Raw genomic sequence first — 12,498 nt, forward strand, 5'->3', positions numbered from 1 at the left:
TCACCAATGGCCATTCCATGTTTTCAAACAGCATCTGTAATTGGTTTCTTAAAGACCTTGTTATATTGCACCCCCCGATATATCAACCAATCCCTCCCTGGGACCTCAACCTGGTATTGTTGAAATTGACAGGACCCCCATTTGAGCCACTGGCAACGTGCTTTCTGCTCTACATGTCCTGGAAGGTGACCTTCCTAGTGGCCATTACTTCTGCCAGAAGAGTGTCAGAGATCCAGGCCCTCACTTGAGAACCACCAAACACTGTATTCTTCAAGGACAAGGTCCAATTGTGTCCTCATCCAGCTTTCCTTCCAAAGGTGGTTTCACAGTTCCATAGTATCCATGGGATATCTTTCTACCAGTCTTTTATCCAAAACCACCTTCCAACAGGGAAAAGCAGAGGCTCCACTCACTAGATGTCAGACACACACTGGCCTGCCACATAGAAAGGACTAAGCCATTTCAGAAAACTACTCAACTGTTCATAGCCATTGCAGAGAGGAGGAAAGGTCTTCCTGTCTCAGCTCAGAGAATTTCACCATGGATCACTTCCTGCATCCACACATGCTACGACCTGGCAAAGGTCCCTGCCCCCACCTGCCCTGACAGCATATTCCACAAGGGCCCAAGCCTCTTCGGCAGCATTCATAGCACAAGTTCCTATCCAGAACACTTGTAGAGTGGCAACATCATCATCAGTTCACCCTTTTGGGTCTCACTACGCCATCAACCAACAGGCCAGAGATTAAGCTGGATTTAGCCGAGTGGTGTAGTAATCAGCATGTCAATAAACTCTGAACCCCCCCGCCTGCACAACTACTTGGGAGTCACCTACATTGGAATGGACATGTGCAAGCACTCGAAGAAAAAATGGTTACTAAACTTTCTGTCACTGTTGTTCTTTGAGATGCGTTGCACATGTCCATTCCAAGACCTTCCTTCCTACCTCTCTGTCAGAGTCGGCCAGCAAGAAGGAACTGAGGGGGCTGTGGATCAGCAGGACCCTTTATACCAGTGCTATGAGGTGCGACTCCAGGGGGCACCAGAGCCGACCCGATGGATACCACTGAGGGAAAACTTTCCAACGGCTGTGCTTGGAGCAAGCACACACCTACATTGGAATGGACATGTGCAATACATCTTGAAGAATAACAGTTATAGAAAGGTTAGTAACCGGGATTTATTTTGTCATCAAGTCTGTAAAATCTGTGGGCTGTACTACTTTGGTCTAATTTTGGTTTCTGGGGTTAGTGGGCTGGTTCTGGCCTGTGATATACAGGATGTCAGATTCAATGGATCTGGTGGTCCTTTCTGACCTTAAACTCAGACTCAATGATATCTCTTTTTAGAAGCAGCCATGTTAGTATTTCCCCTTGTTTATTCCCCCCCCCCCGTTCTTGTCAAATGCTGGAAATGGCCCACCTTGATTATCACTACAAAAGGTCCGTGTCCCCCATCCCGTCCCGTCCCATCCCCCGACTCTAGCTCACCTTTCCTGATCCCTCTTGTTACAGTCTGTATGGCAGCACCCATTGTTTCATGTTCTTTGTGTATATAAAATCTCCCCACTATATTTTCCACTCTATGCAGCCAATGAAGTGAGCTGTAGCTCACGAAAGCATATGCTCTAATAAATTTGTCTGTCATCATCATGAATAGGTCGGAATATGAACCAGAGGCTGCTAGGCAGCTCTCCAACACCACTTTCTTCAAGCCATTACCCTCTGATCCCACTGAGGGTTACCAAAAGAAACTATGCCATCTGCTCAAGAAACTCCCTGAAAAAGCACAAGAACAAATCCGCACAGACACACCCCTAAAACGCCGACCAGGGGTATTCTGTTAGCTACCCAATATCCATAAACCTGGAAATCCTGGACGCCCCATCATCTCAGGCATTGGCACCTTGACAGCAGGATTGTCTGGCTATGTAGACTCCCTCCTCAGGCCCTACGCTACCAGCACTCCCAGCTATCTTAGAGACACCACTGACTTCCTGAGGAAACTACAATCCATCGGTGATCTTCCTGAAAACACCTTCCTAGCTACTATGGATGTAGAAGCCCTCTACATTAACATTCCACACAAAGATGGACTACAAGCCGTCAGGAACAATATCCCCGATAATGTCACAGCAAACCTGGTGGCTGAACTTTGTGACTTTGTCCTCACCCATAACTATTTCACATTTGGGGACAATGTATACCTTCAAATCAGCGGCACTACTATGGGTACCCGCATGGCCCCACAGTATGCCAACATTTTTATGGCTGACTTAGAACAACGCTTCCTCAGCTCTCGTCCCCGTAATGCCCCTACTCTACTTGCGCTACATTGATGACATTTTCATCATCTGGACCCATGGAAAAGAAGCCCTTGAGGAATTCCACCATGATTTCAACAATTTCCATCCCACCATCAACCTCAGCCTGGACCAGTCCACACAAGAGATCCACTTCCCGGACACTACGGTGCTAATAAGCGATGGTCACATAAACACCACCCTATACCGCAAACCTACTGACCGGTATACTTACCGACATGCCTCCAGCTTTCATCCAGACCACACCACATGATCCATTGTCTACAGCCAAGCTCTATGATACAACCACATTTGCTCCAACCCCTCAGACAGAGGCAAACACCTACAAGATCTCTATCAAGCGTTCTTACAACTACCATACCCACCTGCTGAAGTGAAGAAACAGATTGACAGAGCCAGAAGAGTACCAGAAATTACCTACTACAGGACAGGCCCAACAAAGAAAATAACAGAACGCCACTAGCCATCACCTTCAGCCCCCAACTAAAACCTCTCCAATGCATCATCAAGGATCTATAACCTATCATGAAGGACGACCCATCACTCTCACAGATCTTGGGAGACAGGCCGATCCTTGCTTACAGACAGCCCCCCAACCTGAAGCAAATACTCACCAGCAACCACACACCACACAACAAAAACACTAACCCAGGAACCTATTCTTGCAACAAAGCCCGTTGCCAGCTGTGTCCACATATCTATTCAGGGGACACCATCATAGGGCCTAATCACATCAGCCACGCTATCAGAGGCTCATTCACCTGCACATCTATCCATGTGATATAAGCCATCATGTGCCAGCAATGCCCCTCTGCCATGTACATTGGCCAAACTGGACAGTCTCTACGTAAAAGAATAAATGGACACAAATCAGACGTCAAGAATTATAACATTCAAAAACCAGTCGGAGAATGCTTCAATCTCTTTGGTCACTCGATTACAGACCTAAAAGTTGCAATTCTTCAACAAAAAAACTTCAAAAACAGACTCCAACGAGAGACTGCTGAATTGGAATTACTTTGCAAGCTGGATACTATTAACTTAGGCTTGAATAAAGACTGGGAGTGGATGTGTCATTACACAAAGTAAAACTATTTCCCCTTGTTTATTCCCCTCCCCCTCCCGCCCCACTGTTCTTGTCAACTGCTGGAAATGGCCCACCTTGATTATCACTACAAAAGGTTCGCCCCCCACCCCACCCCACTCTCCTGCTGGAAATAGCTCACCTTTCCTGATCACTCTTGTTACACTGTGTATGATAACACCCATTGTTTCATGTTCTCTGTGTATATAAAATCTCCCCACTATATTTTCCACTGTATGCATCCGATGAAGTAAGCTGTAGCTCACAAAAGCTTATGCTATAATAAATTTGTTAGTCTCTAAGGTGCCACAAGTATTCCTTTTCTTTTTAGAAGAATGCAGAAAGTCACAACTATTGTAGTTACCAGCATGTCATTTGCCTTTGTCTAGATTTCTAATCCTCTTTATGACAAAGAAATTATGGAACAGATTGAACTCTACTATGAGAGATGTGCAGACATCCATAAAATAGTATCTGGGTATGGACACCTTGTAAAGCAAGGCCAAGCAGTGCAAAAAGATTGTAAGTACTGAACTTCATGATCTGATTATTAGTGTGCCTTGTTGTTGAGGTCTCCTGCTTTGCTTTTATCACAAACAGAGTGTGACTAGATGATGATTTTAATAAAAAAAAGAAATATAAATTCCACCATGTGCTTAATAAGAAGAAAATTAATTTGTCTTCTGCAGCATGCTTGCTGGAAGGTAAAACTGTATTGCTCAGTGCTGGAAAGCCTTCCTTCCAATATAGTTTTTGATTTTTTTTCCCTTAAGAAGAAAGACAAATAAAAAGAACAATAAAATGATTCCAGGCTAATATGATATGCCACTCAAATCCCTCTCTTCTGTTCTATATCTATGTAAGTTTCTTTTGGCTGGTTATACAAATTTGTTCTCAGTATTACATCAAATTCATGATGTTTTACAGTACAAGAAAGCAAATAGCTTCAACTACATACATATTTTTAAAATTCCCAACAACTTTTGTGTTATGCTGGAAGATCTGTTCCATAGTTACTCAATGTGAAGCAGCTGAGAGACAAAATTCATATCAAAGCATCTATTCTGTTCCATACTGGTGGAGTAACACAACATTAATTATTATAGCACTCAAGAACACATATTGGACATCAAGTATGAACAACATTATTATATGTCCTGCAAGATATGGAAGAGGTTATAATAAATCATTTATATTTGTTTTAAATGACCTGTACTGACATTATCAGTTTTTCACTCTGTTTCCTGCCTCTTTCCTCTTCCCATCCTACATACCACGTTCTCATCCACCACAGGGACATCTTTTAAATATAAGCTTCCTCCAAAGACCAGCTCATTTCCCAGCTCAGATCATTTCCTTGATTTCTCACTTTGTTCAGGTATCCGTGAAAACTATTATTCAGAGCTGAACTACAAGTATGGGGCCAAGAACAAGTGTGATGCCTTCATCTGGGGCAAAGAGCTAAGGGAGAAATACCACAGCTTGTTCAACCTGCTGCGAGAGATGGACTTCAGTCCATCTGATGGTAATCATGCCTTTATCTTGTCTTTCTGAAATTACTATACAGTGTCCCTTAGAAGCTGGCACACTTTGACTTTACCTCATGTTGCAGAAGTTTTTTTCACATCACTTAAGTTAAGGATGGAGTGTCAAGGTTAACCTGTAATTTGTCTGTATCACATTGCAAATGAGGAATGGACACAATGTAAAAGATGGAAATACAGAAACACGCAGGGTTTTAGTGTCCTTGGCCAAAATGTGGGCAATTTGTTTAAATGCTCAGTTATGGAGTGGTAATGACTATGGGCCAGCTTCAGCCGCCATTATTAATGTTGACTAGTACCTTACTCTTCAACAGTCCTATTGATTTACATTGTGAAATTGTCTGACTTATTCCTACTGGGCCAGGTTGTGATTTAACCTTATTCATGTTGGGTAGTACCTTACTCTTCTAGGAATTTCTTTTATTTCAGTGGTACTCCTGAGAAGTAAAGTATTTTTGAGCATGAGTAAGGATAGCAGAGTTTGTCCCAGTAAAAATAAATCACAGAGTTGCACCGTCTACATTTTGATTTAAACTGTTTTCACATATAACAATTGTGCATCTACTTTGTGATGTATTTTTAGTGTCAGAAGACCAAAACAATACAGTTTTAGAAGTTGGCCGGAGAATATTTGAGAAGGTTGCAAAAAATCTTTCCAGGGCTGATGGTCTATACTACATGAGCTCCTCCATCCCTTTTCTGATGGATTCCAGCTGCTGTGGATACCACAAAGCTTCCTTTTTCCTTGCAGTTATTTTTGAAACGGGACTAGCTGTGCCCGTAGACCCTGTGCAGGTAATGTATTCAATGTGTCTGATCATCTCAGATGAAATTAGTTACCTTCAAAAGCAATTTACACAGTAGGTTGCCAGAGTGAAACTTGGCCGTTTGAAGAAAAAATACAGGAAAGAAATTTTGGTAGCTTTCCCCATGTCAAATCTGGTCTCCTTTTCAATGGCATGGCCAATAGGCTCCCTCTACCTTACCCCTTTACTGGGCAGCTGGCCACAGATATTTCTGAATTCCCTGATACACTATGGGGCTAAAAGCAGTGGAGCCTAATGGAGGAACTTCTCTGTCCCACTGCTACAGAATGGAGAAATGCATTGATTGGTCACTCCTAAAAGAGGGTGACAAAGTGAGCTGGGATAGAGCGACAGTCCTGCAGGCCACTGAAGAGATATGATGCAGGCCTACTTGTCATCCACATTTAACTCCAGATGGGAGTGCGGGCCAGCTTGCTGCCCCCAGAAAAGTAGACTGGAGGAAGTGGATCTGTTAGTCGGCCCCCAAAACCTGTGATGAAGAAAATATCCTTGAGCTGATGGGGACAGCAAGTCACAGGGATTCCCCATTCAAGAAATCTTGGCACTAGGTGGGGCATAGCGGGGGGTCTCCTGGAGGAACAAAGTTGTATAGGACTAGAAGGGAAAGAAATCCTGTGGTCTGTTGTGCACAAGACATGATACTGAGACTGGGCTGAGAGGGAAAACGCCACAAAAGTTTTAGAAAAGCATCTGAACTCCAAAATTTTTCAAATTAATCATAAGGTCAGAAATATCCTTGTAATTTCACAGTGTCAAATAAAAGAGGAGGAGGATCTGAGAAGGAGAAAGATATATGTGTGAAACTGGAGGCTGTTTTATAATGAACTTGCCGATAGCCATTTAATTACGAAATGGTACAATAATATAAAATACTCAAGAATGGTGGGGCTGCCTAATGTCACTGTAGAATGTGTCAGTATATTAGGAGGTGGAGTTAAATGGTGCTCCCAAGACATTAATCTGAGGCAAAGTTTACCACATCCTGTTCAGGGAAGAGAAACTGAGACTTAGGTCTTGTCTAAACTACAGATATGCCCAGTGCTAACAATAAGTTCCTGGGTCCCCTTCAAATATTGTTAAAACTAGTTTAAATAGCTAGTGCAGGTGGGACAAAACTGATTTCAGCACCGTTACAGAGGCACCCTTGAGACCAGCGGAGTACTAAGAATGGTTGTGTCCAATCTGCACTAGCAGTGCTGTTGTCAGTCCCAGCTGAAGTGCAGCCTGGGGAATCGACTGCTGATAACCTTTGTCAGCCATAAGTCATTAGTGCAGGCAGACCCTCACGGTGAGACTTTTCAATGAGAGCAGAGTTTTGAGAGCCTGCAAAAATCCCACCCTTAGCACCCCAGTTATGAGCTGATGCCTTTTGGTTGTCCCAGGAGTAGCATCTGCATTAAACAGCAAGGTTATCTAGTGGTAGCAAGATGATAGGCAGTAATGCTCATCGTGTGTGTTCAGTAGAAGTGTCATAGGGTTTCTTTTATACCTTTCTTTATAAAAGAAATCCTAACCACTTTATTGTTCAGGTGTTTCACCTGATATAGTTGGTGTATCAGCCAATACTGCAGATGCACGTTGCTCATTCTGTGAAGTCTGTGAGACAGCACCAAAATGGTTTATAGTAGGCAAACTTGTTAGCGGTCCAATTAATTGTTTATGTTTGTTGATTTTTCCCAGGGGCTATTATACAGTTTGGTTGGTGCTCAGAGGAGTGAGAGACTTGCTGTGATGAATCTTGGGTATAAACATTACCAAGGCATTAACAATTATCCACTAGACTTGGAGTTATCATATGCTTATTACAACAATATTGCACTAAAGACATCTCTTGATCAACATGCTACTAAAGGAGATCAGGTAAAAGAGTTATAGGTGTATTTGAATTTATTTGCCATGATAGCAGTTTATAATAAATTAATACTTATATATACAGAGCTTTGTATCTTCAAAGTACTTTATAAACATTACCTTACCTAATAATCACAACACCTCATGAAACAGTAAGTATTATTACCCCATTTCACAGTTGGGGAAAACTAAGTCACAGAGAGTTTAACTGTTTTGACTGCGACCATACGAAGTCAGTGTCAGAGCTGGGAAAGAAGGCTGGTGTACCTTGTTCGTAGCCTCATGCTTAGTTCACTAGATCATATCAATCTATATTAAGGACTGTTAAGTATCTGTTCTTCTTTTTGTTCTTTAATACCCAGACTTTATTAAATTCAGGAAAAAGGCCACCTGTACTCTCCGTATCTATGTCTGTTCCATAATCAAATGTAAAATGTTTAGTTGTGTTTAATATCTGTATGAAAACCCAAGTAAACTTATTTCAGAAATGGCTTGTGAATAGGAAACAATATAGTTTTAGATGAAAAAATATTTAACAACCTTAAATGAGTGCTAGGATCTTGGCCTGAAAAAACACTTGGACAACATTGTCTGCTTAGGACTGAGACTTATCACAAAAGGAAGGATAACTGAGGGATTTGGAACATTGCAAAATCAAAACATACAGACTGCAAATTGATTTTTAATTACTTATCATAGGCCAAGTCCACATTAGAAACTTATGCAAGCATACCAATGTCAGTTAAGATGTGATATTTTTTATTTAATTTTTTTTTTTTTGCAACATAACTATACTAGCAAAACCATATGGTAGGTACAGTTATATTGGCAAAGGAATGCTTTTGGTGGTATAGCTTATTTTGTTCAGGGAACTGGTATAAGCTATATCAGTAAAAGCACTTACTTGCCAGTATAAACTGGGTCTATCCTAGGAGAGTTTTGTCCATATAGCTACACCAGTAAACCTTTTAGTGCAGACTAGGCTTTATGCTTTTGTGCTGTCACCTATTGCTGTCATATCTGAGTGCCTCCTACATTAATTATATTGGCAATAGCAATCTCTCACTTTGTTGGACTTCACGGGGTCTCTGGATTTTCACCATTTCCAGGCTATAAGAAATCTCTGCTTGGCATAGGTTTCTCCCAGCTGTTCCATTACGTGATGGAGTGTGGAAGTTGCAAGTTCCAGATCTTAAATAAGACCCATTTTTATAGATCCGCTTTCTCTTAAAAAATGTGCCAAGCAATTTCTCCAGTCATGTTCTTGTTTTCTCCCTCAAACATTCCTTTTCCTTTCTCTTCTGCTTTGATCATTCTCCTCCTCTTATCCACACCCTTCCCCACCCCATGGTCCCATATTGGTGTGGCAGTGAATAATAGTTGATGCCTGGTGAGTCTGCAGCTGTCTAAACTATCTTTTACTTCCAAACTATCCCATCTTTACAACCCCCAGTACTACCAAAGGTGGGAGCTTTAACAGAGACTAGCTGCCAGTGCTTTTACCACCTTGTCATCTCAGTCTGCTCACTGGAGATCTAAACCAGGGTTTAGGATCTAAACCCTTTTCTTTCTGAGCCCCACCCCCCTAACATACTATAAAAATTCCATGGCCCACCTGCACCACAACAACTGTACTTCTGCATATGCAGTAGATTAAAAGCCAGGTCCAGCATCAAGGGGTAGCAAACAGGGCAATTGCTCCGGGCCCCACACCACCGGGGGCCCTGCGAAGTTAAGTTGCTCAGACTTCGGCTTAAGTCCCAGGAAGCAGAGCTCAGGCTTCAACTTTCTGCCCTGAGCCCCAGTGAGTCTAACACTCGCCCTGCTCTCTGGTTTATTTTGGCGGAAACCTCCTGAAACCTGCTTGCGCCCCCCCCCCCAGGGGGTCCCATCCTGGTTGAGAACCGCTGGTGTAGACAACATGGTGGTTAAGGTGCCAGCTGCCGCTTTGTTACCACTTGTTACATTTGTTACCACTAATGGAGCTGCACTGAATAGTACCAATGGTGGGGAGCTTTAGAAAAATAAATCTAGGGTAGTCAGGGTCTCTGTTTGTTCCATTCTGTCAGACAGACCTGTCAGAGAATAGGAGGGCCTGAGTGAATGAAAGGAAATGACAATGAGCTTATGGTTTCAGGATTAATAAATTGACCAGTGAAGAAAATAACAGAACTTTGAAAGCCCAGAATAGAGAAGGAATTGTTCAAGATATCAGGAAACATCTAACGTTTTCATTTAGGTGGGCAGGTTGATTAATATGCTGTTTAATGTTTTCTCTGTTCACCCTCTTTTCAGGCATTTGTAGAAACTATAAGGCTGAGGGATGATGAACTATTAAAAGCCCAAACTAAAGAAAATGGTGATGTCTTTATGTGGTTAAAATATGAAGCAACAAGAGGAAATGCAGCTGCACAGGTATAGTCTATATCATAGCACATCGTTTCATCATTTTGCTTGTTCATACAGTTCGGACTAAACCATAAAATCGCTGGTAGTGCTGTCATGTTGCTCCCTCAAACTTATTTCTTGTCTGATCTTTAAACTTTTCCAGTGCTTCAACCTGAGTGTGAAAACCACTAAAAAGATGACGTAAGGCAAAGAGAAGGGCACATAAGGGGACTTCATCTCACGTGCTCATTGCTTTACTTGCTATAACTATCCTTTCAATTCCCTTGGTGTGTATTTGACACTTGTTTTGTACAACTGCAGAATGCCAGCTCCGTGCAAGTTGCTCTACTGAGCCATCTGCACACATTTTCCCGTGCACTTATATCACTATTTATTCACCACTGAATTCAATCCAGAGACTCTCATGGTAGTTGCATCTACATATGCCATATCTGAACTCGGTCCGTTATCTGTAAACGTTACTGATAGGAAGCCCTCTCTGAAAATTACATAAGGCAACCTGTTTTCAGAATGCTTAGCACACTTAACTGTCTTCTTGACACATTTATCACCAGTGTAAATCTGTGAAAATAATCCATCCCTGTAACTCCAATTACAGTTTAAATTTAAGATTTATTATTATGATAGTTGTGTTTTGTTTTTAGCAACGATTGGCACAGATGCTGTTCTGGGGCCAGCAAGGGGTGGCAAAAAATCCAGAAGCAGCAATAGAGTGGTACTCAAAGGGTGCACTGGAAACTGAAGATCCAATATTAATATATGATTATGCCATTGTTTTATTCAAGGTAAGACATGCTTCCAATTCTCAGTTCATTTCAGACTTGTAGAGTAGTTTCCTTTTGGGTGTAGATGCTTCAGAATTTAGATAATGGAGAGAACTTTGTGCATTTTCTACAGTGACATATTATGTGATCATTGTAATGCTCTTAGGGTATGTCTACACAGCAAAACAGACCCATGACAGCAAATCTCAGAGTCCAGGTCAACTGACTCAGGCTCATGCTGCAGGGCTAAAAATAGCAATGTACAAGTTCAGGCAGGTGCTGGAACCTGGGGACCGAGATACTCCCCCATTGCCAGGTTTCAGAGCCCAGGCTCCACTCCACGCCTGAATGGCAACATTGCTATTTTTAGCCCTGTAGTGTGAGCCCAAGTCAGTTGACCTGGGCTCTGAGACTTGCTGCCTTGGTGGAGGGGGGATTTGCTGTGTAGATGTACTGTGAGGCTATGTCTATCTATCACATTTCTCAGCCCGGGGTGTGAAAAAAACCACACACCCCTACCCAACAAAAGTTTCACCAACAAAAGCACCGGTGTGGACAATGCTATATTGGCAAGAGATGCTCTCCTCTGACATAGCTACCATTGCTTGTTGGTGGTGGTTTAATTATGCCAGTGGGAGAGCTCTCTCCCGCCGGTGTAGAGTGGCTACATGGGAGACCTTACAGTGGCACAGCTGTACCACTGCAGCTGTGCCACTGTAAGGTCTGTTGTGTAGACATAGCCTTAGATACACCATTTTACGCCACCTAAATAACTCCACTTTTTACCAACTTGAGCTAAATTGAAAAAGGACACTATGAAGCCCACACCCAGACTTGCACTGAAATAACAAAAGGGGTGAATTAAAACCATCTGAGGTTTCAGAGTAACAGCCATGTTAGTCTGTATTCGCAAAAAGAAAAGGAGTACTTGTGGCACCTTAGAGACTAACCAATTTATTTGAGCATGAGCTTTCGTGAGCTGCAGCTCACTTCATCGGATGCATTCAGTGGAAAATACAGTGGGGAGATTTATATACACAGAGAACATGAAACAATGGGTGTTATCATACACACTGTAAGGAGAGTGATCACTTAAGATGAGCTAACACCAGCAGGAGAGCGGGGGGAGGTATGGGGGGGGCTTTTGTAGTGATAATCAAGGTGGGCCATTTCCAGCAGTTGACAAGAATGTCTGAGGAACACCGGGGGCGGGGGGGGGGAATAAACATGGGGAAATAGTTTTACTTTGTGTAATGACCCATCCACTCTTAGAGACTGGGAGTGGATGGGTCATTACACAAAGTAAAACTGTTTCCTCATGTTTATTCCCCCCCCCCCTTCCTCAGACGTTCTTGTCAACTGCTGGAAATGGCCCATCTTCATTATCACTACAAAAGGTTTTCTTCCCTCCCCCTCTCGACCCCCCCCACTCTCCTGCTGGTATTAGCTCATCTTAAGTGATCATTCTCCTTACAGTGTGTATGATAACACCCATTGTTTCATGTTCTCTGTGTATATAAATCTCCACACTGTATTTTCCACTGAATACATCCGATGAAGTGAGCTGTAGCTCACGAAAGCTTATGCTCAAATAAATTTGTCAGTCTCTAAGGTACCACAAGTAATCCTTTTCTTTTTGCGAAAACCATCTTAGTTATTCCAATGACAGTTTGTGTGTCAGCAAGATCTGGATGGG

At 42.5% G+C, this 12,498-nt stretch overlaps 1 protein-coding gene across 2 annotated transcripts in view; it reads left to right on the plus strand.

The window, feature by feature from the left end:
- The window catches only part of SEL1L3 (SEL1L family member 3), a 61,581-nt gene that overhangs the window by 19,997 nt on the left and 29,086 nt on the right, over positions 1 to 12,498 (plus strand). For both annotated transcript variants that reach the window (XM_084625427.1, XM_084625428.1), the window contains exons 8-13: positions 3,797 to 3,929; positions 4,786 to 4,932; positions 5,535 to 5,746; positions 7,459 to 7,638; positions 9,925 to 10,044; positions 10,683 to 10,823. In XM_084625427.1, coding sequence (XP_084481553.1) covers positions 3,797 to 3,929; positions 4,786 to 4,932; positions 5,535 to 5,746; positions 7,459 to 7,638; positions 9,925 to 10,044; positions 10,683 to 10,823 — 933 coding nt within the window. The remainder of the gene's footprint in view (positions 1 to 3,796; positions 3,930 to 4,785; positions 4,933 to 5,534; positions 5,747 to 7,458; positions 7,639 to 9,924; positions 10,045 to 10,682; positions 10,824 to 12,498) is intronic.

Source organism: Lepidochelys olivacea (assembly GCF_965140295.1).
Source record: "Lepidochelys olivacea isolate rLepOli2 genome assembly, chromosome: 4".
In the NCBI taxonomy this organism is placed as follows: domain Eukaryota; kingdom Metazoa; phylum Chordata; order Testudines; family Cheloniidae; genus Lepidochelys; species Lepidochelys olivacea.